General features: G+C 57.0%; 1 protein-coding gene across 2 annotated transcripts; it reads right to left on the minus strand.

Moving 5' to 3' along the window:
* Positions 1 to 456: 456 nt before the first annotated feature.
* GIPR (gastric inhibitory polypeptide receptor) lies at positions 457 to 22,480 on the minus strand. Of its 2 annotated transcripts, XR_006287253.1 has the most exons (15): positions 21,713 to 22,480; positions 13,876 to 14,053; positions 13,327 to 13,426; positions 12,214 to 12,321; positions 11,708 to 11,829; positions 11,219 to 11,322; positions 10,317 to 10,473; positions 9,428 to 9,587; positions 8,771 to 8,831; positions 7,306 to 7,375; positions 6,784 to 6,872; positions 4,082 to 4,220; positions 3,605 to 3,646; positions 999 to 1,709; positions 457 to 942 (listed from the first exon to the last, which is right to left on the minus strand). XR_006287253.1 is itself a non-coding variant. In XM_037884308.2 (14 exons), the coding sequence occupies exons 2-14, from the start codon at positions 13,930 to 13,932 to the stop codon at positions 1,341 to 1,343; spliced, it is 1,578 nt and encodes a 525-aa protein (XP_037740236.1). In that variant the 5' UTR covers positions 13,933 to 14,053; positions 21,713 to 22,480; the 3' UTR covers positions 457 to 1,340. The 2 variants fall into 2 exon arrangements, 1 of the variants encoding a protein (XP_037740236.1); XM_037884308.2 differs by having other exon boundaries at positions 457 to 1,709.
* Positions 22,481 to 25,211: the final 2,731 nt, after the last annotated feature.

The raw sequence follows: 25,211 nt of genomic DNA on the forward strand, positions 1-25,211 counted from the left end.
GATGGCCCAGCAGCCCAAGCATGCAGCCCCTGCCTTGTGGGCGAGCTAGAAGGCAGCACCACGCCCTGTTGCTGCAGTTTTGCTGCCGTGGCAATGAGCCGCTGTCACCATGGTTTCATTTTATTCCGTTAAATACCGCGGGGGCAGCTGAAAGTTCTGGAGGCTCTTCCACACACCCGCCCCCATGTCTGAGGCTCTGGAGTACGGCACACGAATAGAGTGGGGGTTGGTCGCAGGCTTGCCCAGTGCTTGTCTGAGCTACTGCAGGAGGTAGGACACCAGGCGAGATAAGCTAATCGTCCTGGTCCAGCAGGAGACAGGGATAAACTGGTGACCAGCCCCCAGCACTTTGGGTTGGATTCCCCTCCCACTCACCTCAATAAGCCTTGCGCTTACACCGGCAGCACCCCACGCCTCTGCGGGTTCAAATCCCATCGAATTCAAAGGCAACACATATAAGAAAATCAATGCTTTTTTAATACCACACACAGTTTACCTGTGGAACTCGCTGCCAAAGGGTGTCACCGAGGCCAAGAGCCACAGACCATTCAAAACAGGTGGACACACATCAGGGGTCCGTTTCCCCATCTCTGCACTTGAGGCAAGGATGGCGGGAGGTGGATTTAAGCTCCAGTGCACTCTCTAGGCCCTGCCTGGCCCTATTCTCTGCCAGGGAGACCTCAGGGGTGACCTAACTGCTGTTCCACGTCCTAAGGGCCCGATATCTACAGCACAGTGGATTCCAGCTCCACACTCTATCTGCCCCTATAGGCCTGGGCGGAGGAGCAGAGAAGAGCCACAGCACAGTGCTCTCTGGCCATGCCCCGATCCACCCCCTATGGGCCCCGGTGTGGGGGTGGAGAATAGCCACAGTGCAGTGCTCTCTGGCTGTGCCCTGAGTCTCCTCTACACAGGAGGTTGAGAGCAGGGCCCTTACGCCAGCTCCTGCAAGGGAGGTGGGGGGCTGGATTCCCAGGAGGCTTGGAGGGTGTGCTCACCTCAGGCCCATGGAGACATGCCTCTGCACTGACCCCAGCTGGATGTCCCCAGAGTCTCAGCAACAGCTGTGGGCCACAGTGGACTCATACGCGCCCACGTCATTTGTCCACGGGCACTCCAGGGGGGCACCGTGCCCTGCGGAAAGGATACCAGGTGGTGGGGGTTCGCTGGTCCTGCAGACCCTGTGCACCATGCCCCACCCCCAACACCCCCTTCCCTCCATCCCTAGTGGTTCAGTGACTGCCTCCTACCCAAGGCAGGGAAAGTCTGAAGGAGTCCACAACCCGGCTCCTCTCTCCTGGCCCCTGGGCCAGCAGGTGGGAAGGGCCCCGAGTTTGATTTTAGCAACAGCTCTCCGAGATCTTGTTGTCCCCAGGCTCCCTGGCACCGGGGAGCAGCTCCTTGCCCCCCAGCCTGCCCGCTGGCTGCGTCTGGACCGGGATGTAGCAGTAGGATTTGCTGGCCATGGTACCGGCGTAGGGGAGGCGCTGCTGCTGGGAGCCACCCGGGGAGTTCTCTGAGCTGCAGTTGGAGTCCGCCTCGGCCCCCCTCTTCCCCGGGTGGCTGGGGCGCCGGGGGCAGCCCACCTCAGAGGCCTTGCCGTGCTGGCAGCGGCAGGACGGCCCGTGGCTGCAGCTGTGGCCATGCTTCTCCAGCAGGTCCGCACTCAGCTGGCACCTCTGCCACTTCCTCCTGATCTCAGACTGGACCTGGAACAGGGCAGAGAAAAGGAGGCGGGAGGGGAGGGTCAGTTGCTGCCCAGGGGACGGGATGAGACCCTTGGTTCATGAGGGGCAGAGGGAGGCCACAGCAGTGCAAGAGGCTTCACACAAACCAGTGTGGGGTTAAATGATGGTGTGATATTGATATCCCACTGTGTCTTGTAAATGGAGAGAGAGCGAGCTGTACGCAAAGAAAGGGGTTCGCTATCAATGGCCAGATCCCAGCTGGGGTCACAGAATCATGGAACCTCAGGGTTGGAAGGGACCTCAGGAGGTATCTAGTCCAACCCCCTCCTCAAAGCAGGACCAATCCCCAACTAAATCATCCCAGCCAAGGCTTTATCAAGCCTGACCTTAAAAACCTCTATGGAAGGAGATTCTACCACCTCCCTAGGTAACCCATTCCAGTGCTTCACCATCCTCCTAGTGAAAAAGTTTTTCCTAATATCCAACCTAAACTTCCCCCACTGCAACTTGAGACCATTGCTCCTCGTTCTGTCATCTGTCACCACTGAGAACAGTCTAGATCCATCCTCTTTGGAACCCCCTTTCAGGTAGTTGAAAGCAGCTATCAAATCCCCCCTCATTCTTCTCTTCTGCAGACTAAATAATCCCAGTTCCCTCAGTCTCTCCTCATAAGTCATGTGCTCCAGACCCCTAATCATTTTTGTTGCCCTCCGCTGGACTCTTTCCAATTTTTCCACATCCTTCTTGTAGTGTGGAGCCCAAAACTGGACACAGTACTCCAGATGAGGCCTCACCAATGCCAAATAGAGGCGGATGATCACGTCCCTCAATCTGCTGGCAATGCTCCTACTTATATAGCCCAAACTGCTGTTAGCCTTCTTGGCAACAAGGGCACACTGTTGACTCATATTCAGCTTCTCGTTCTCTGTAACCCCAGGTCCTTTTCTGCAGAACTGCTGCCGAGCCATTCAGTCCCTAGTCTGTAGTGGTGCATGGGATTCTTCCGTCCTAAGTGCAGGACTCTGCACTGGTCCTTGTTGAACCTCATCAGATTTCTTTTGGCCCAATCCTCCAATTTGTCTAGGTCCCTCTGTATCCTATCCCTACTGTCCAGCGTATCTACTTCTCCTCCCAGTTTAGTGTCATCTGCAAACTTGCTGAGGGTGCAATCCACGCCATCCTCCAGATCATTAATGAAGATACTGAACAAAACTGGCCCCGGGACCGACCCTTGGGGCACTCCGCTTGATACCGGCTGCCAACTAGACATGGAGCCATTGATCGCTACCCGTTGAGCCCGACGATTTAGCCAGCTTTCAATCCACCTTATAGTCCATTCATCCAGCCCATACTTCTTTAACTTGCTGGCAAGAATACTGTGGGAGACCGTATCAAAAGCTTTGCTAAAGTCAAGTCAATGGGCCGTAGCGCCATTGAAGTCAATGGGCCAGATCCCCCGCTGGTGTCAATTGACCATAGCTCCATTGGAGTCAATGGGGCCAGATCCCAGCTGGTGTCAAATGACCATAGCTCCATTGGAGTCAATGGGGCCAGATCCCAGCTGGTGTAAATGAGCAGAGCTCCCTTGCAGTTCACCAGAGCTCTGCTTATTTACACCAGCGGAGGATCCGGACAGAATAGATCCATTTCAGCCCTGCAAAGGGGTCATCACTGACCCTCCACCCCCCATAAATAATGCATCAGCTCTTGTGCAGTGCCTTGCCTCCACTCCCCAGCCCGGCTCTGCTGCCTGCTCCCCGTGGCATGCCTGCACCACGTTATCCCTCACCCACCACTCTCTGGGAATGGCGCTGTCCCCCACCCCTTCACCCGGGAGCCAGCACTGCGGCGTGGGAAGGGTTAAGGGGAATCAGAAACGGCTTAGCCCCTGTTGGGGTGTGTCGGAGGGAACCTACCTCCCTGTTGACAAAGCAGTAGAGGATGCTCACCAGAAGACCCTGCAAGACAAGAGCAGATAAAGGCAGGGCTGGGCCCAGCTCCCCTGGGACACACAAGGGGTGGAGAGGTGGGGTGTGGCTGCCTTTGGGGAGGCTGCATGCCCAGGCGGGATCCCATGGCTGCTCAGCGTAGAGCTGCCCTCGGCCGGCTCCCTAGTCAGCCAGCAGCACCTGCACCCCGCAGGCCTCTGGGTGCCATGGGGCGGGGCTGACCCTACAGCGCCCCACATGGCTTGAGTGGGGGATGCTGGGGACACATCTCTGGCTAAGGGCCTCGGGCTAAGGGGGGCACCTGCAAACAATCCCCAGAGCTGAAGCCCAGCTGCTGCGTAGGGCATCCCGTGCCCTCACCCCCATCCCCCCGGGGCAGGGTGGCCCCGGCACCCCTCTGCCCCAGACCCCACCCCGCCAGCCCTGGGGGCCTCTGCTCCCTACCTGGAAGGAGCTGAGGAAGAGCTCAAAGAAGAGCTTGACGTAGCGCAGTGTGCCCTGGGCCTGCTCCTCCGTCACCAGGGCAAACACCACCTCATGGATGCCCAGCAGTGGAATCAGGGTCAGCGTCGACTTGGCCAACCTGGGAGAGAGCAATAGGGAAGCGGGGGAGTGAATTGCCCCCCTGCCAAGCCCCACAGCTGTCCCCAGGGGACAATGCCAAGGGAACCAGCCGCGCCCCCAGCTGACCCCCCCCCTCCCTGCAGCACGGCGCCCCCTGCTGAGCCCCCGCCCCCTCCCTGCAGCACGGCGCCCCCTGCTGAGCCCCCGCCCGGCTCCCTGCAGCACGGCGCCCCCTGCTGAGCCCCCGCCCCGCTCCCTGCAGCACGGCGCCCCCTGCTGAGCCCCCACCCCGCTCCCTGCAGCACGGTGCCCCCTGCTGAGCCCCCGCCCCGCTCGCTGCAGCACGGTGCCCCCTGCTGAGCCCCCGCCCCGCTCCCTGCAGCACGGTGCCCCCTGCTGAGCCCCCGCCCCGCTCGCTGCAGCACGGTGCCCCCTGCTGAGCCCCCGCCCCGCTCCCTGCAGCACGGCGCCCCCCCAGCACCACACTGGGGCATAGGGTCAGCACTGACTGTGAAGGGAGAGCACCCTGAACTGAGCTCCTGTCTCACTCCCTGCAGCACAGCGCCCCATAGTGCCCCCCTGGTGCCAGCACTGACGGCCAGGGAAGAGTGCTGTGACACTCGGTGCCTCAAAGCAGCACCCTGGAACCCCCACATTCACCACCGTGAGATGATTGTGATGTGTTTGTGCAATGCCTTGTGAGGTATCATTTTAAAAGCACCTCCCAGCTGGCTCCCGCACCCCTCACCCTCTCCTGCACCCCAACACTCTGCCCCAGCCTGGAGCCCCCTCCTGCCCCCAAACTCCCGCCCAGAAAGAAACTAATATAAAAGCGGTTCTAAGGTAAGAAATAGGCTATTTTGAATTAACTCAACTATATTCTACATGTTTTAAGACTGAAATGTAACCACAGAACGGCTTTATGGTCATTAAAAGACAAGTTTAGTATAGCGTTAATAGCCTCGATGCCATAATTGTGCTCATTTTGTTTTAAATTAGGAAAAAGACTTGTATACAGGGGCCCACAGGAGAGTTAATCCGGCCCTGACGCCAGTGGTTCTCAACCAGGGGCACATGTACCCCTGGGGGCACGCAGAGCTTTCCAGGGGTCCATCAACTCATCGAGATGTTTGCCTCATTTTCCAACAGGCTACACAAAAAGCGCGAGCAAAGTCAGCACCAACTAAAATTTCATACAGATGACGGACTTGTTTCTACTGCTCTGTGTACTACGCACTGAAATGTAAGTACAATATTTATATTCCAGCGGATTTATTTGATAATTGTATGGTAAAAAAGGAGAAAGTCAGCAATTTGTCAGTATTAGTGTGCTGTGACACTTCTGTATTTTTAGGTCTGAATTTGTAAGCAAGCCGCTTTTAAGTGAGGTGAAACTTGGAGAACGCAAGACCAATCAGACTCCTGAAAGGGGTATAAAGTCTGGAAGGGTTGAGAACCACTGATGTACTCAAAGGAGACTGTCTGACCCCAATGTCACAGAAGGGACAGCTGGAAGAAAGTGTAAAAGAGGGACAGTGACATCATCACTTGGCCTCTCCCCCCATCTCAACACCTGGAAGATCATCTGGAAGACAAAGACTTTGAACTGGGGAGATTGGTCCCAGGCTGGAAGGGAACCCAGTCTTTGTATTGAGGAGCTGTGAACTGCCTGTAACATCTGTTAGGGTTGAATCAAGAGACACTGTTTGATTCAAATCCTGCGTAGTTTGTTAAAGTTCGAATATAGGCTGCGTTTCTATTTTTATTTCTTAGGTAACCAACTTGGATCTCTCTGCCTGCTACCTATAATAATTTAAAATCTTTCTATAGTTAAAAAATCTGTTTTATATTTTACCTAGAACAGTTTGCTTTCGGTTGAAGTGCTCGGGAAATCTCAGCTCAGATTACAAAGGCTGGTGCTTGGCCACTTTCCTTTGACCAAGTGGCAAACTAATTAATGAGTTTGCACTGTCCAAGGGCGTCTTGAGCTGGTATATTTCCAGAGTGCCAGGCTGGGGTGACTGGCTGGTGCCCCTCTCTGTAGGATTCATGAGTGGCACAGGGAGCATTCATGCAGTTTGGTTGGGTGTAGGCTCCACCCGCTGGTGGCTGGGTGATCACGATGCCTGGAGGGGTTTTGCTGTTTGCCACTGGCATAGCTTTGTGACAGTGCTGGGTGGACAGTTAAGGGGGCACCACGGTCCCACAGTTCCAGGTTGTACCACGGGGATCCCATCACAAGTGTCCCCTTCTGAGCCCCCACCCCACCCTGCAGCACAGCACCTCCTAGTGCCCCACTGGAACCCTGGGGTCAGTACTGACTGCGAGGGGAGAGTGCCCCTAGTGAGCCCCCACCCCATCTTGTAGCGCAGCGCCCCCTAGTGCCCCACTGGGACATTGAGGCCAGCACTGACTGCCTGAGAAGCGTGTCCCTAGTGAGCCCTTGCCCTGTTCCCTGGATTTGTCCCACTGGAAGTGGTACCACCTCTCTTAGCTTGCCAGATCTAAGAGCCAGAGTCAATGCTGCTGCAGGGAGCCAGGGCGCCCCGCTGGGGGCGCTGCAAGGGGTAGCCCCTACCTACCTGAACTTGTAGTCCGTGTAGCGCATCTGGTGAGCCCGGAGTTTGGAGACCAGGATCTTAATGATGCGGACAAATATGACAAAGTTAACCTGGGGGAGAGAGAGTAAGTTACCCACAGGGAAGTCAGGGGGCACCACTCCCCACTGGTACCCTCTGCCCTGGGGATGGGCTGGGAGCCCCTGAAGCAGGGCTGGTGTTTACATAGGGGAGGGACAGTGGTTCTTTATACATGGGGAGGAGAAAGCATCACCCCCCAGGTGCCCGCGTTCCCACCCCGCACCCCACAGCGCCGTGTGCTGGGCAAGACCAGGACTGGAGTAGCCGGGAGCTCCCCTCACAGCCAGAGCCCTCACCTTGCTCCCCACAGCGCCCCCTTCTGGGTGAGACTGGGAATGGAGAAGCCAGAAGTTCCCCCCACAGCCAGCGCCCTCCCCCTCCCCACAGCACCCCCTGCTGGGCGAGACCAGGACTGGAGTAGCTGCCTCTTGGCTGTCTGAAGAACAGTGGGTGTTTGTAACTCACCAGGATGGCCAGCAGGATGGGGCAGCGGATAATCCACCAATAGGCCATGTTATCATTTCTCTCCCAGCACCTGGAAAACCAACTCACATCAAACTGGCTGGGAGGGAGGAACCTGCACAGCCAGGTAGGGTGGTGACAGGGACTAAGCAGCCTTCCAAGTGGCACCAACCTTCTCTCTCCCCCTGTGAGCACAGTTCTGTCTGTGACCCAGATCCGCTGAGGGCCGGCCTTTGCTCCCCGCCAGTGCCAAAGAATTTAAGGACAGAAAGGGCCACCAGATCATCCGGCCTGAGCTTCTGTGAGCACCCACCACTAAACCCCACCCAGCTGCCCCCGCCCCAAGCCCGACAACCTGCGTTAGATCAAAGTATTACAGCGCCCAGGAGACTAAACGCTCATGGGCCATAGGCAGAGAACAGCAGGGACCGATGGGCATGGGGGCCCTGCCAATGTCAGGGGACTGATTGGGCAATCCATGCCCCACGCTGCACAGGAAGGGGAAAAAGTCCCCCAAGGCCACAGCCAGTCTGACCTGGGGGCAAATTCCTTCCACACCCCAAATCCGACCCTGATCAAGAACCAGCCAGCCAAGCACCTGCGAGGGAATTCTCGGCGTCGCCCTGAGTCACCCAGTCCAGGGTCCCATCTCCAGCTGTCTACATGATGCTTCAGAGGAAGGAGACTAAAAAACCCCAAATCCAGAATCCACCGGAGGGAGGGGGGAAATCAGGTGGCTGGAGCCAGTGGTTCTCAACCAGGTTTCAGGGGGTCCGCCAAGCATGGTCAGCATTTGACTTATTAGGACCCGGGGCAGAAAGCCGAAGTCCCGCCATGCAGGACTGCAAGAAAAAGGTCGAGAACCCCTGGCTGGAGCACGTAAGAGCCTCAGACCTGTTACTCGCGCTGGCTAGCAGAATTAGCCCGTTCGCTGAGACACCAGAGATGGCTGGGTCAAGCCCTCCAAGCGACGCTCACGCGTGGAGCTGGGGTCGCAAAGTGCTGTGAATGCAGTGAGGTCACACGCTCACGTTTACATGGGTGTGGAGCAGGGGTGGGGAAACCGGCGCCCGTCTTGGGCTGGAGTCGCTCAGGGCGTTTGAGTCGACATGGGGTTTTGGACAAGACGTGACTTTTCCATCAAAATGGAAACGTTCGTTTTTAGCCAATTTCCCCCCTCGTGTTTTTGGCAACTGAAGGCTGAGAAATTTTGGCTGAAATCCTAAGCTCGTTCCTTTTTTAAACATCAGGGTTTGGATTTTCGACAAAAACCTGGACGTTTTTGAAGAAAACAAAAAACGAATTTTTAAACTTTTCCCCTCAAAATGTTTCCTGGCACCAAACCCCTCGTTTCCCGCCCTGCTCCCCGGAGACTCCTCTGACAAGGTCACCCCAAGTTTGAGGATTTCCAAGCACTTTCTTTCTGTGCTGGACCCCAAGCTGGAGAGATTTCCCTGACCGGACTTACTGGTTGTTTTCATAGAGGTATCTGATGATCACCCAGGGAATGACAAACAGGATGGGGGCTCCTAGATGGACAGACAGACGCAGCAGTTAGGGTTTTGTTCTCCAGCCCCACCCGCGAGATTTCCCCCTGTGTACAGTGTCATGCACTCTAGGATTTTCCCTCTCCTCTCCGGTGGGCGCATCTCTGCCACTGATGCGAGTGCTAGTGGTAGTGGAGACAGGCCTCCGGCGCGTTACCCACCGGGATGCCTCGACCTGCTGTGAAACACCACAGGAGTTGTGGGTGGAGCCCCACGCTGCCCTTCGCAGTGGAGCACGGCCAGGCTGGGGCAAGCATCTAAAGGGGATTCTTTCAGGGGGCTGCCGGATGCAGACGTACCCTGGGGTCCTTTCCAGCTCCCAGCCTGCGCTGCCTAGGGCAGTGGTGGGCAACCTGCAGCCCACGGGCCACTTGCGGCCCATCAGGGTCATCCACTGGCGGGCGTGAGACAGTTGTTTACATTGACCGTCCGCAGGCACGGCCGCCCGCAGCTCCCAGAGGCTGCGGTTTGCTGTTCCCGGCCAACAGTTCACCAGAGGGGGTCTTCCTATGTCCCGGCCAGCACTGCAGTACCTCCACCATGCCCCTTCCCAGCCGTGCCCGCGCGGCCCCACTCACCCCATCCGACAAGCAGGTAGCCCACAAAGCAGCTCTCCTCCGAGATGGCCATCAGCACAAGCAGGTTATGGAGGTAGAGACCTTCCACCAGCAGCCAGTAGTAGTTGGCCCCCACGCAGTACTGGGTCAGGACCTGAGCCAGGCGGCAGCCGGCGGCAGCCTGAGCCCCCGGGGAAGGGGGGAGAGGAGCAGAGAGAGGGAGGGAGAGATGGGAATGCTGGAGGGTGGCGGATGGAGGAGCCCCACCAGGTCACAGTCAGCCCATCCTCGCTCGGGGCAGGGACGTCCCCTACAGTCAGTCCCCCCATGGCTTGGCCCAGATTCCCATGGGATGGGCTCCCAGCCCTTCCTCTGGGGAGGCAACTCCCCTGCCCCACAGATTTTCGAGTCAGGAAGCTTTGCCCAGAATCCAGCCTCAGTTTCCCTATACTGCCTTTCGTCCCATCGTTCAGCGTAATTCCCCTTCCTCTGTGGTGGGGACACCCTACGGATACACAGGTGGATCCCTCCCACCCCTGGATTACCTCGCTGATCCCGCGCCTAACCCCACTGCCCACGGTGCCTGTTGGGAGTGGGTCAGCCTGGGGCCAGGTCCCCAGCTGGTGTAAACGGGCCAGAGCTCTACTGGGGCTGGATCACAGCTGACGCGGCTCCAGGAATTTCAATGCTGATTTAAGCCAGCTGGGATATGGCCCAGACTGCCTAGCTGCTGATCTTGGGGGTCCCCAGGCTTTCACCCCCGATGTACGGGGTGCTCCCTGCAGTGCCCTGCTTGGAGGTAGGGATTCCCCCTGCCCCGCCTCCCCAGGGTCAGAAAGGGGCCCAGCTGGCTGGATCGGCCCCCTCTGGGAGTGAAGCTGCTGGAGCCACGCCCAGGGCCGGGCAGTACCTGGTCTCCGAGGAGATGGAAGAGCTCCCCCTCGTGCTGCAGGTCCTTGGAGAAGCGGACGCGGAGCAGGGCGTCCCGGGTGAGGATGGAGACGGCCCGCAGCATGAACGAGAGGAAGAGGTTCACGTGGATGTAGTTGCGGGTGCACCTCAGCTTCCTGCAGAGGGGGTGGGACCATCAGTCAGGGGGATGGGGGGGCTGCCTAGGGCTGCGTGGGCAGCTGCACTCCAGCATTGAAACGAATCAGCTGTGGCCGTCTACACCGAGCGCCTGCAAGCCTCACCGGGCACTGACCCCGGGCCGGGCCCTTACGCCGAGGGAGCCGTGCGGCCAGCCCTCGAGGGAGCCGTGCACAAGCGCTGAGCCAGCGTATGAAGACAGCTGGACGGCACAGCGCCGGGCTCGGTGCATCACGTAACCCAGCGCCGGGGCCCCGGGCATGACGCCGACTAAGCAGGAGTGAAACTGGCCAACGCCAGAAACGGACAGCCCCAGTAACTAAAAATCAAGAGGAGCCATCCAGGCCTGATCCCAGTCTCGCTCACTCCGGTTTTATACCGGGCAACTCCGCAGGCCCGGCTCCATGCGCCCCATCCACACGGAGCAAACCAAGAGCAAATGGAGCGTCAAACAGGAGTGACTCCTCCAGTAAAGGGAGTGTCAGACTGGGGACCGGCACCCCATGGGGCCCAAATCCAGGATCAGGCCCTTCATTACTAAAGGAAACTTGCTTTTTTACGAGGCAGACAGTACAAATGAAACCCAATGGGTCCGTCCCCTGCCCCGCGACCTGGGTGCAAATCCCGAGTGACCTCAGTGCATGGCCATCTGCACTTCCCCAGGAGCCACTGACATCAGGATCTGGAGCATGAACTCCATCATGCCCACCGGCTCTGCAGTACCTGAAAGCCAGGAGCAGCACCAGGGCGAGCAGCAGAGAGACCAGCGAGAGGGAGTAGCCCACGGTGTACATCAGCCGGAACTGCTCCAGGAGCCGCACCTGCTTCTGCAAAGGGACACGGCGGAGGGTCAGGTCCAGGCTCCTTGCCCCTTCCTTCGACCCCTCCCTCCGCCCCACCCCGGCCACTCGGAGCATTTACAGGGGAGGGCGCCCCCTGCTGGGACAATTAGGGACTGGCGCAGGCATTGATCTGCAAACTGAGAGCGGGGCCCCAGCTGCCGGCTCCTTCCGTCCAGTGCCGCATCCAGCCAACAGATCCCTCCAGCGCTGGAGGGACGGAGCCAGCAGGAGCTCGGAGGGAATCTGGCTCAGGAGGGAGCTGGAGGCTGGGTTGGGAGCAGCAGGAGAGAAAGCCGCGTAGCTGGGGAGCTGGGACTGGAGGGCTGAGAGCCAGGCTGGGAAGCAGCCTGTGGCTGGCAGGGGCACTGACCTGGAAGGGGTGTTCTGTGCTGAGATCCTCGCACTGCGAGTGGTCCCTCCAGGGCAGCCCCGACTCATCCGTCACCCACTGGCCAGCCGGGCCGCAGAGCCGCATTACGAACCCGCCACGAACTGCCGGGGAGGAGACCAGAGGGAGCCAAGTGGCAGGCGGGGCGGGTCAGCCATAGCCACGCCACCACCGCCCACAGAGGTCCCCCGCCCTGCCCTTAAAGTGGCCCCCGCGGCCTCCGTAACGGGGGTGTGGGGACGCAAAGGTTAACGTCACCATACCCTGCGTGGGCCTGAGCTCGGAGCTGACACCCGCAGGCCTGGCCCTCTGCAAAGCAGCCCCAGGCCCCTACCCTGGAGCCCCACCAGCATGTAGCTAAGATCAGCATCGGGCCCTGTAGCTCAGGGACGGCTTCCACCCAGGAGGCAGGTCCCAGCAGGCAGGCCGAGGGGGTGGGTGGGGAAGAGGGTGTGGCTGCAAGGAGCCCCGGAGGAAGGGATATTTACCGTGGTGATGCCAGGGCAGGTACCACGGGCAGGGCACCATGGCGGTGGTGTTGGGCAGCGTGTCCCTCCAGCAGGCGTACATGTCGAAGGTCCGGTTACACACCAGGCCTGGGAGGGGACGAAGATAAGAGGCTGTTTAAAACACTCGCACGTCACAGAGCCGGGCAAACGCCAGGCACGGAGGCCTGGGCGGCCACACGCACACATGTGCAAATCACATTCACACGTGTGTGACCCATGCACGGCAAGCAGGCCTAAACGACCCCAGACATGGGCAAGTCACGCCATAGGCGCCAACTCCGGGGGTGCCCCGGGGCTCAAGCACCCACAGAAAAAACCAGGGGTCAGCACCCATCAGCCACAGTGGCTCTGGCCCGGGAGCTGGCCATTGATCAGCTGTTCGGCAGGCGCAGGGGCCGGCCGCGAATCAGCCAGTGGCTGGAGGGAGGCACTCGGGTTGGGGGGCAGAGAGGAGCAAGTGGCGGGCGGGGGGACCTCCGGGAAAGGGGCAGAGCAGGGGCGGGAAGAGGTGGAGGGAGAGGGGGTCACGGAGGAAGAGGCCAAGTGAGGGCGGGGCCTCAGGGTGGAATGGGGGCAGAGCACCCACCGGGAAAAACCACAGTCAGCGCCTGTGAGTCACGCGCACGTGTGTAAGCCACGCACACAAACTCACCTACACAAATATGTGCAAATCATGTGCAGGTGTGCAAACCACACACGCACAAACTGCCCTCTGCAAACACAGACACGTGCAAATCACATGCAGGTGTGCAAACCACACACGCACAAACTCGCCTTTGCAAACACAGACACACACAAATCACACACACGCATAGAAACGCGCTTGCACAGCCACCCCCATCCAGGCAGCTCCCCCAGCCACATGCCAACCACACGCAAAAGAGGGTACACACACAGACGCCACACTCAGGCATGCACGGGGGCCACACCGACACGCTATCCCCCGGAAGCACACACACCGTGGGTTCGCAAACATGGCAGCACGTGCCGAGAGGAGGGGCTGGGATGCACGAGCGAGCGCCGGGTGCGCTCATGAGACCCGCTGGCCCCCACCCCAGCCCCAGCCCAGGAGGAACAACCCGCTCCTCTCACCTGCGGGATACGGCTCCTCGGCCATGCTGCGCTCACAGTCCTGCTGGTACTGCCTCCAGGCCGCAAACGTATCCTTGGCTGACTTCTCTGAGGAGCTCGCCTGCAACGGGATGGGAGTCAGGGCAAAGGGCTCGGGGCGCAGCCGGGTCCCTGTCCCCCTGAATAGACTGCAGCCCAAGGTCTCACGTGGGGGAAAATACAATTCCTGGATACTCCAGTCCCAGCCTCTCCCAGCAGGGGGCGCTGTGGGGAACGGGGCAGGAGCTGGCTGTGGGGGGAGCTCCCGGCTACGCTAGCCCCGGCCTCTCCCAGCAGGGGGCACTGTGGGGTGGGGGGGCGCTGGCGGCAGGGGGAGCTCCCAGCTACTCCAGCCTCGGTCTCACCCTGTAGGGGGAGCTGTGGGGAGTGGGGCAGGAGCTGGCTGTGGGCCGCCTCTCCCAGCTGCGGTGGGAACTGAGATGGAACAACGGGGGTCTGAGGTGCTGCCTGGGGGGGGCACTGAGCTGAGTGCCAGCCGTGGTGGTGGGGGGCACTAGGGCACAGTCTCACCTCCACTGTTCCCTGGAGCGTCGCAAGCAGCAGGAAGAGAGTAAGAGACTTCCACATGCTTCGGCGACAGTGCAGACATGAGGCCAGCGAGCGGCATCCGGCTCAGGGATCCTGCAGGTGCTGGCAGCTGTCTCTGTCCTTCTCCAGCGGAGCTGGGGTGCACCCGGGGAGAGGCGCCCTAGGGAGAAGCAACCCGGACGGTTTGGCAATGGGGCTCTCTGCTGGTCTCAACTGCAGAGCAGAGGCCAGGGCACCTGTCCCCCTCTCCAACAGATCCCCCATCGGAAAAGCCAGGAGCTCTGCCCTCCCGGCCCTCAAGCAGAGGGATCTGATGCCACGGGGATGGACACAGATAGATCCCACCCTCAAGCAGGGCTCTCACCCCCTCTGCTTCCCCCCGCCCTCCTGAGCAGGACCTGGTTCCCGTGAGAACCTGCAGGCAGCAGCAGCTGGTGGGAAGGGACTATTTATAGGGCACATTAGACGTGTCGTCCTGCTGCGATCCAGGGCCCTGACCGAGTGAGCCGGGTTCGGGCGGGTGGGACGTTCAGCAGGGAGCCCGGGATAAATACAGCGCCTGAGACCTGACAGTGGGAGGAAGCTCCCCGGAGGGAGGGAGATCGGGGCGGGGAAGTGTCTCCAGTACACTGTCCACAGACAGGCCTGGGGGCAGGGGAGCAGGCCGCTTCTACGGGGGGCAACAATAAGGGGTTTTCCTCCCAGTCTATAGGGTTTCAGGGGACCATCCCGATATAAGGGGCTTTGTCTTATATAGGCAACTGTGCCCCTCCCCCCCACACAAAAAAAGTGTCCCGATTTTTCACACTTGCTATCTGGTCACCCTAATAAGGTTCCTGAGATGCAGCCACCTCTGGGGTGGGGCACAGGAGCTGCTCAACCACTGTCCTGCAGCCCAGTTGAGGACAGGATGCGAAGACTCTTGTCTCCTGTTGAAACTGCAGGAGGCAGGAATTTCATTACCCACCCGCACCCTTCTCAGAACAGCTGCGTTTCCTGGTGCCGGGGACGCTCACACCGATTGGGAGGTGTCGATGGGCCATTGACCCCCAGCCCCCGGTGCTGCTCCCCTCCGCTGCCCCAACAAGAGACCAGAGGCTCTTTGCCCCGGAGTGGCTGGCATTGACGTAACCATGGTTCCCATGGTGCTGGGGGGCCCTGGGGCCCCGGAGTGGAAAGCCGCTCTCTCCCCCCAGCTCCCTGTGGGGGGACGCCAGCCTAAAGAAAGAGCCAGCCCCAGCCTGGCGTCACTGTCCCCGACCAACCCTCCCTTCTGCCCCCCCCGCCGCATGGGCCAGAAGCTCCCTCAGCTCCCAAGCCGATGAGCCCATCCCAGTCCTGAGTTCGCCAGACCTCAGCTTCCCCGTGCAAACCCTTCCCTGGCTTCTTCGCACTCCCAAGGCATTGTTAGCCTGAGGGGGCTGGCCTGGGGGGCAGGTCCAGGGGAACATCTCCTTCTTGGCCACTTGTCTTACTTCTTCCCTAGTACTGGGGGATGGGGCCCGTGATTGGGACTGGGAGTCAGGACTCCTGGATTCTGTCCCGGGCTCTGGGGTCCACTGGTTGGAGCGGGAGGGCTGGGAGTCAGGACGCCTGGGTTCTGTCCCTGGCTCTGAGAGGGGTCTAATTAATTGAGTAGCAAATTCCCACTGGTCTTGTCCTGTAACAACCCCGCCTCTGGCAAAAGCCTGGAAATAATGCTAGAAAAATGAATCCCAGAGGAAATCCAGACAGTGTCAGACCCACAAGTGTGTGGGGGATGGAGATTTGAACCCTCACCCTTCAGCAGCCAAGGCACAATCCCCTACAGCCTGAGTGAGGGTTGCTGCCTGGCCAGCTTTGCCCAGCCGTTTTCGGGGGTAGCTGTGCTGGGAAATTGGTACGGTGCCCAGTGCCAGCTGGACGAGCTCAGAACCGCCCCAGACACCCTGGGGCTTTGCACCCCAAAGGAGGCGGCCCTTGCAGAGCTGACTCCTCCAGCTCTGGGTCAGCAGCAGGTGTTGCCCTGGCTGAGGGCTGGGAAGCCAGGGTATTACACAGGCGGACTCCCCCAGCAGGTTCTGCCCCACGGTTACCAGGTCCCCCCACCCCAGGGTGCACTGACTGGGGCTGACGCCCCCTGTGGGAGAGAAGCAGCTTTCCAAGTGTTTGGGATGTCGGGTGGAAGCTCTAGTACTGTGGTTTTGAAACTTTTTTCATTTGCAGGCCCCTAAAATATTTCAAATGGAGGTACGGAAATCTTAGACGCAGTGTCTGCAGACCCCAGGTTGAAAACCACTGCTCTAAAGGGATCAGATGCCCTAGGGGGTGGGAAAACCAAAGACCCTCTGTGCCCCACGCATGTGACCACAAAATCTGGCCCCTGCTAGTCCCTCTGGTGCAGACACCAGGATATATCACTACGGCTGGGGAAGGGAATGGCACATCCTGGGGCTTGGGAGGGAGAGGCCCTGGGTGTCGCTGTCTGAGATTCAGGACACATGGGGAGCGTCACAGCTGGCCTTGGACTTTGCTCCCGGGATAGGCTGGTGAGATGCAGCGGGTGGGTGGGGCTGCCTGGGATATGCAGACACGGGGGACCCAGCCCTGCCCAGAATGCCCATGGAGAAAGCACCAAAGGCTGCTGGAGACCTGGTGGTGAGGGAACTGGCCCCACTTGGGCTGACAGTGGGGTTTGAACCTGCAACCCCCTGTGCTGAACACCCCTGCTGCAGAACTGAAGAGCCAAGCCCCAGAGTTGGCTGCTAGAGCTGACCCAGAAACAGTGCAGCAGCCACACGTGGGGAGGCAAAGACCCTCTTCCCCTCCTGTGGGCCACGCCAATCCCCCCAGTGTCTGCCCTGTGGAAACCCGGAGTCAGGGCAGCCCTGGGATGCCTGGCCCAGGTGGCTGGGTCGGCAGCAGGGAGAATACCCAGAGCAGTGGCTATATGGCTGCTTCTCCTTGGAACCAAGGACCGGGGAGCTCAAGTCTGGTAAGAACCAGCCCCGGACCCTGGGCCCCTGCAGAGGGTCATTCAGACAACCAGAAGGAGTCGTGACCCATGGAGGCCGGATGGGGAGCAGGGGGCGTCCCTGGACAATGGCCCATGACACGAGCACCATGCGCACAGCAAAGAAACTCCTGTCTCCTCTTGCCCTATGGCAGGCTGCGAGCCCCTCTCCGCCGGGGACCCCAAAGCACTTTGCAAAGGTTAAGGGCACCCCAGGGAGTCAAATGGGGATAAACTGGCCAGGAATAATGGAGGCTGGAAAGGAGATGGGTTCTAACCATCAGAGGAGGGAGAGCCTGGGTCAGCCTCCTCATAGCAGTAGCAGGGGGCAAACCCCTAACCTAGCTTGGGGATGGCTCTTGCTCAGTCTCCAACTTGGACTCTGTGGCACGGCTCCCCAGAGTCCCAATGGCTGGATCTCCTGAGGGCCATCAGCATCTTGGGGAATTTCACCAGGTCAGGGTCATTATCCCTGTTGTACAGCCGGAGATACCGAGGTACAGAGAGGGCGTGTGGTTTGCTGCGGTCCCACGGCCTCTGAGAGTACCAGTGCTGGGATTAGCCTCTGGACTGTCCTGACTGCCAGGGAGGTGATCTAACCACAGGCCCCACTGCCCCATGCTTGAGCAAGGAGTGGCAGAAAGTGCTTGGGTGAAAAGGGATCAACGAGAGTTGAGCAAAGGGGTCCCGGTGAGCGCGCTCCAGGTCAGAACCCACCAGCAAAGCCAGCCAGCTGATGGCTCTATGTCGATGGGCTTTGCTGCAACATGTAACCTATGCCCCAGATACCACAGACAGACAGACAGACAGCAGGGTATGTATGGGGATGGAGAGATTGATAGGTGTATATGAGGATGAATGAAAGATAGATGGATGGATGGGTGTGGATGGAGGTGGATGGACAGATGTGTATGGGCTGGATGGGTGAATAGATAGATGTGTAAGGAGATGGATGGGCAGATGGATGTATGATAGATAGATGTGCATGGATATGGATGGATGTGTTTGTGCAGGGATGGATGCATAGATAGATGTGTAAGGAGTTGGATGGATGGGTGTATATGGAGATGGATGGATGGATGGATGGATGTGTATGGAGATGGATGAATAAATGGATGGGTGTATATGGGGATGGATGGACAGATGAATGGATGGGTGTGTATGGGGTTGGATGCATGGATAGATGTGTAAGAAGATGAATGGATGGATGGACAGATGTATATGGGGATGCATGAATAAATGGATGGGTGTATAAGGAGATGGATGGACAGGTACATATGGGGATGGATGGATGGACAGAGGTGTATGGGGATGGATGGATGGATAAATGGATGGGTGTATATGGAGATAGATGGACAGGTATATAAGGGGATGGGTGTATATGGAGATGGATGGATGGACAGATGTGTATGGGGATCGATGGACAGGTACATATGGGAATGGATGCATGGATGGATGGATGTGTATGGGGATGGATGGATAAATGGATGGGTGTATATGAGATGGATGGACAGGTAGATCTGGGGATGGATGGGTGGGTGGATAGAATGGATGGACAGAGGTGTATGGGGATGGATGAATAAATGTATGGGTGTACAGGGAGATGGATGGACAGATAGATGTATAAGGAGATGGATGGACAAGTCCATGTGGGGATGGATGGATGTGTATGGGGATGGATGAATAAATGGATGGGTGTATAAGGAGATGGATGGACAGGTCCATGTGGGGATGGATGGATGGATGTGTATGGAGATGGATGGACAGGTCCATGTAGGGATGGATGAATGGATGGATGGATGGATGGATGTGTATGGGGATGGATGAGTAAATGGATGGGTATATAAGGAGATGGATGGACAGGTGCATGTGGGGATGGATGGACGTGTATGGAGATGGATGCACAGATAGATATATAAGGAGATGGATGGACAGGTCCATGTAGGGATGGATGGATGGATGGATGGACGGATGTGTATGGAGATGGATGAATAAATGGATGGGTGTATAAGGAGATGGATGGACAGGTCCATGTGGGGATGGATGGATGGATGTGTATGGAGATGGATGGATGTGTATGGAGATGGATGAATAAATGGATGGGTGTATAAGGAGATGGATGGACAGGTCCATGTGGGGATGGATGGATGGATGGATGTGTATGGGGATGGATGAGTAAATGGATGGGTGTATAAGGAGATGGATGGAAGTCCTAATGCCCAATCCTGTGCTTTAACCTCTAGACATTACTTCTCCTCTTAGGCCCCCACCATTGAGGAGATGGCAGTGGAGGAAATCAGCCACAGGAGCAGCACGGAGCCAGCCATGCAGACTGGCTGCTCCATGTTCCCATCTAATCAATCACCCGCCAGCTCCCCGGACACTGCGCAATAATATTTACTCAGCTAAAAGCCACGGGGAAGCTAAAAAAATCAATGTTAACTTCTCGGCGTTTCCCAGCATCTGGCCACTCACGTCAGAATAGGGGGAGGTACGAGGGGGGGCAGGGATGGGGGGGCTGGGAACCCGGGAGAGAGAGAGACCAATTCCCCCTCACCCTAACCGCCAGCTCCTTCTAAAGGATCAGAGCCGTCAATCTCCAAGGGAGGAATCCTGCCCAGTCCCCTCCTCTGGGAAACAAGGGGGCGCTCGGGCCAGAGTCTACTCCAGCCCTTAGAGCCCCTCTCACACCAAGGCCTGGTGGTGGAAGTCTCCTCCCCCCTCCCCATTCCGTATGTGAAGATCCCCAGCTCCCAGCCAAATCACTCAGCCATGTGTTGGGGGTGAAGGATTGGCAATGTGGTCTGGGGGGACAGGGCACTGCACGGAGAGTCAGGACTCCTGGGTTCTACTCCAGGAGGGGAGTGGGGACTAGTAGTCAGAGCAGGGGGGGCTGGGAGCTGGGACTCCTGGGTTCTATTCTGAGGTTTGGGAGGGTCATGGAGTCTAGTGGTCAGAGCAGCGGGAGCTGGGTGCTAGGACTCCTGGATTCTATTCTGAGGTTTGGGAGGGTCGTGGAGTCTAGTGGTCAGAGCAGCGGGAGCTGGGTGCTAGGACTCCTGGGTTCTGTTCCCAGTTCTGGGAGGAGAGGGGTGGTCTAGTGGGCAGAGCAGCGGGGGCTGGGTGCTAGGACTCCTGAGTTCTGTTCCCAGCTCTGAGGGGGACTTCTGCTCTGGTCTCAGTCTCTTTCATACACGCGGCTCGTTGCCTGAACCCTGGCCAGCCCAGCTTTGCCTCCCATGTTGGCCCCCTGGCAGAGCCGTGTTCTGCGGCTACCGTTCTCCCCATTTATAAACTAAATAAAAACATTCTGATTTGATTAAAAAGCCCAGCTGCAACTGGAATGGGAGCCAAGCGCTGAACGCTCCCCCGCCCAGCCCTGGGCACCCGTCCCCATTATACTAATGGACAGCAAAGGCCAGGAAGTTGAGCAGGGGCTTGATTCTGCTCTGGACCAGATTCTGGTATAAAGCCAGAGGAACTCCATTGACTACAAGGTAAAGGCTTTATTCTAGTCTCTCTTGCAGGGTCTGAGCCCCTCTCTCGGCATTTGGGTGTGTGCCAGGATCTGGGGGACCCTGCCCCTCTGGAGGGGTATGACCCCCCATGCCTACCCCGTGAGCTGGGATAGTCAGGCTTTGGCAGTGAATTCTAATCTGTTCTAATCCCACCCGGTGGCCGGCACTGGGCGGCAGTGCCTGGTTGACAGCCGCAGAGAAGGCCAGGCTCATCCAAGGGGCAAGCTTTCCACACCTGTGCCCCCCAGCCCCTGCCAGCATGCCTCCTCATGGCACACAGGGTCGGGGCCCAGATGGGGACACTGGGTTTGGAGAGCCTCCATCCCCCATTCTTCAACCCTCCCCACCCACCGCCAGCCAGTCCCCCCAACCCCTCAGCTCTGGCTCTTGCCCACAAATGGCACCTCCCTTTTCTGGAAGTGCACCCCTTTAAACTAAACACCAACGGGGCCCAACCCAGATCTCATTGCCCTGCAGTAGCACGGCTTGTGTCAAGGGAGCGATTGTGGACCGACTGTGGACCGGAGCCAGGGGAAGCTGATGGAAGAGTTCATCTCCACCCTGGGGAGAGCCACCATCCAAAACTTGATTAAGCCCCATGTGAAATGAGATCAGCATCTGAACTGACCTCCCCATACGCAGAGATGAGAATCCGGGTGGCCCCCGCTGGAAAGGGGGATCCAGATCCAAACTGACCATGGACAGAGACCAGAATCTGGATTGATCCTTGTGTACACAGACCAGGGTCCAGAGAGCCTTGTCTGGAAACAGGGATCCGGATCCAAACTGACCCATACAGAGACCAAAATCCGGATTGATCCCTGTGTACACAGACCAGAATCCAGATTGATCTCTGCCTACAGAGACCAGAGTCCGGATTGATCCCTGTGGACACAGACCAGATTTCTGATGCCCCCTGCTGGAAATGGGGATCTAGATCCAAACTGACCCATACACAGAGACCAGAATCCGGATTGATCCCCGGGACACAGACCAGATTCCAGATGGTCCCCTAGTGTGACCTAGTATCTCTGAGGTCCCTGGGCTGGATTTAGCTCTGCTAAAGAGACGCGGGTGGGAGCGCAGACAGCCGGAGCCCTGCCAACCCCCTAGAGCCCTGCAGAAGCGATCCCGCTGCCCGGGCCCAACCCAGCGCCCCTCGAACTCCCCAGCGCCCCCCGGCTCCTCGGCGACCCCCGAACTCCACAGCGCCCCGCGGCTCCTCGCCGCCCCCTGGCTCCCCAGAGTCCCCCGAACTCCACAGAGCCCCCCGGCTCCCCGGCGCCCCCCGGCGCACGCAGCCCCTTACCTGTGCGCTCCTGCCAAGCGCCGCCTTGCGCCCGCAGCCTCCATCCCCAAGCCCCGCAGCCCCAAGCGCGCGGCGAAGTTTAAAGGGGCGCTCTCCCCCGCCCGGCTGCAGCAGGCAGCGCCTGGGTGACTGGGGAAGGGGCGGGGGTGGATTGATGCATGAGAGTTGGGTGGGGGGGGGCACGGGACACCCTGGAGTTCGCCGGGATCCCACCCTCTCCCTCCCCGCGGCAGCTCAATCGCACGTCCCGCCAGAGCGCGGCACCTCCCCAAGCCACCGCGCCCTGGGCGCACGGTGGGGACCAGCAGCGCAGAGCCGGTGCCCGGGGGAGGGGGTGGCGCAGGGGCGCTCATTGGGCAGTGCAAGTGCCAGTCTCGGAGGTGAAGTCAATTTATATTAACTCTTGCAAGGGCGGAGGGGGCTTGTGTCAAAGAAAGAAAGAAAGAAAGAAAGAAAGAAAGAAAGAAAGAAAGAAAGAAAGAAAGAAAGAAAGAAAGAAAGAAAGAAAGAAAGAAAGAAAATGTTGCCATTTTACTAGACAGATGCTGTTCCTGCATCTTTTTCAGAGGTACCTTGCAGTTTCACAACGGGGGGGTTGCTGTGCGGAAACCGAGGCACCCAGCTCAGGAGTAACTTGCCCAAGGCTCCACAGGGAAGCAGAGCTGGGAATGCCCCCCAGGAGTTGTGACTCTCAGCCTGGGGCCCATCCCCTGGGCCCTTTACTGCTGGGTCACGAAGCCCTGAGTGCGCCACTGACTTATGCCAAGATCAGCAGCTGAAGCCAGGCAGTATTTCCCCCAGGAACTGAATTGGGGGTGGGGGTCGAATTTACAGGGGGGGTCAGGGACGATGAGGGGTGGGACCGTGAGGGCGAAGGTGGGCTGTATGGCACCACAGTAAAAACTGAAAAATGTTTCATGACCATTTTATTAGATCTAACTCATGTTTCAAAATCACCACACAAATGAAAGCTGGCTACTCAAGCCTTCTCTGGAGCACTACGTCTACGTCCTTCTTGGTTTCGTGTTGTAATTTTGGACAACTCTGTTAATGAAATTCTCGAAAGCAGTGTGTTCATCTCTGGTGGCTTCTCATGTGCCCGGTACTTCCATTCCTTCAAGTGATATGCTCATTAGTTCATTCACATGATCAGGCAGAAGGCGACTTCTTTCAGAACACAAAATTCTATTCAGTGATGGAAAAAGAGCATTCAATTGTAGCTGTTATGACCAGGAATAGCAAGAGATGAATTCCTACTTCTTTCATCCCAGGAAACGTAGCACAAAGATCGGATTGAACCACCAGTGATAAAGAAGAAGTTGAAGTCAAATCTTCATTCACTCATCATAGGATATTCTGCTCTGTGTTCAAATTCTCTATTCTGTCCTGAGCAAATGGCAGTCCCATTGCTGGTAATGCCTCACTCCACTCGACTGTCATATTTTATAAGACAGGGATCTGTAAAAGCGAGGTAGAGGCTGAGTAGAATCCAGAAGTCGCTGTTGTAGGTTTGTAAGAATCAAGTCTGTTGTGCTTTTTCAGCTGGCTTAACAAACACTTCTTGTCCTCTTCACTTAAGGAGTCAATATAAGTGCCTTCATGAGTCAACTTCTGGACGGAAGTCTTTGCTTCTTCCAGTATGTTGTCATAGAATCATAGAATCATAGAATATCAGGGTTGGAAGGGACCTCAGGAGGTATCTAATCCAACCCCCTGCTCAAAGCAGGACCAATCCCCAACGAAATCATCCCAGCCAGGGCTTTGTCAAGCCTGACCTTAAAAATATCTAAGGAAGGAGATTCCACCACCTCCCTAGGTAACACATTCCAGTGTTTCACCACCCTCCTAGTGAAAAAGTGTTTCCTAATATCCAACCTAAACCTCCCCCACTGCAACTTGAGACCATTACTCCTTGTTCTGTCATCAGCTACCACTGTCAATGGATCACTCTCTGATTGATCCAAATGTGGCTTCTATTGCTGGACAGAGATCTGCTATTGTTGTAGCAGATGCCTGGATGGCATTGTTTAAACCAAGTGGTTTCAACAGTAGACTTACAAGAGAGAGAATGGAGATAGTCTTCTCTGAACGTAGTAGCAAAAGTAGCCCACCAGCCTCACGACTTAGATCCGTCCCATCTCGGTAGATGCTTTCCAAAGCCAGTCCTAATGGTTGCAGTAGTTTTTAAGACAACCGCCAAGGATCGATCATGAGCAAGCCAGCGGGTTTTCTCAGGTTGGATTAATTTGAACTTCAAACCCAGAGCATCTTCTACTTCTTCCAAGACGTTCAGTCCTTTTGGACTTCTGTTGAAAAAAAGAGGGTAATGAAGACATTACATTTATGGCTTTTTAAATGTATTTTGAAGATTCTGCAGCTCATATTAGTGCTTGTTGAGTAGATCATAGAATCGTAGGACTGGAAGGGACCTCGAGAGGTCATCTAGTCCAGTGCCCTGCACTCATGGCAAGAATAAGTATTATACAGACCATCCCTGACAGGTGGTTGTTTGACCTGTTCTTAAAAATCTCCAATGATGGAGATTCCACAACCTCCCCAGGCAATTTATTCCAGTGCTTCACCACCCTGACAGTTAGGAAGTTTTTCCCAATGTCCAACCTAAACCGCCCTTGCTGCAATTTAAGCCCATCACTTCTTGTCCCAGCCTCAGAGGTTAAGAACAATTCTTCTCCCTCCTCCTTGTAACAGCCTACCCCAATTCTTTCAATTTTTCCTTGTATGTCATGTATTCTAGACCTTTAATTATTTTTGTTGCTCTCCTCTGGACTCTCTCCAATTTGTCCACCTCTTTCCTGAAGTGTGGCACCCAGAGCTGGACACAATACTCAAGTTGAAGCTGGAGTAGAGCAGAAGAATTACTTCTCGTGTCTTGCTTTCAACACTCCTGCTAATACATCCCAGAACGATGTTTGCTATTTTTGCAACAGCGTCACACTGTTCATTCATATTTAGCTTGTGGTCCACTATGACCCCCAGATCCCTTTCCGCAGTACTCCTTCCTAAGCAGTCATTTCCCAGTTTGTATGTGTGCAACTGATTGTTCCTTCCCAAGTGTGGTACTTTGCATTTGTCCTTAGTGTATTTTATCATATTTACATCAGACCATTTCCCCAGTTTGTCCAGATCATTTTGAATTTTGAGCCTACCCTCCAAAGCACTTGCAATTCCTCCCAGCTTGGTGTTGTCCTCAAACTTCATAAGTGTACTCTCTCTGCCATTATCTAAATCATTAATGAAGATATTGAACAGAACCAGATCCAGAACTGATTCCTGCGGGACCCCACTCATTATGCCCTTCCAGCATGACTGTGAACCACTGATAACTACTCTCTGGGAATGATTTTCCAACCAGTTATGCACCCACCTTATAGTAGCTCCATCTAGGTTATAATTCCCTAGTTTGTTTATGAGGGGGTCATTCAAGACAGTATTAAGAGCCTTACTAAAGTCAAGATATGCCACGTCTACTGCTTCTCCC

This window comes from Chelonia mydas, chromosome 23 (genome assembly GCF_015237465.2).
Source record: "Chelonia mydas isolate rCheMyd1 chromosome 23, rCheMyd1.pri.v2, whole genome shotgun sequence".
NCBI classification, from domain to species: Eukaryota; Metazoa; Chordata; order Testudines; family Cheloniidae; genus Chelonia; species Chelonia mydas.

Excerpts from the sequence above, each read along its gene's own strand:
- GIPR (XM_037884308.2), bottom strand. The coding sequence starts at position 13,932 with ATGTGGAAGTCTCTTACTCTCTTCCTGCTGCTTGCGACGCTCCAGGGA. Across the intron at positions 11,323-11,707 it reads GCACAGAACACCCCTTCCAG|AAGCAGGTGCGGCTCCTGGA; the intron begins GTCAGTGCCCCT and ends GTCCCTTTGCAG. Across the intron at positions 3,647-4,081 it reads TCTTCCTCAGCTCCTTCCAG|GGTCTTCTGGTGAGCATCCT; the intron begins GTAGGGAGCAGA and ends CTTGTCTTGCAG.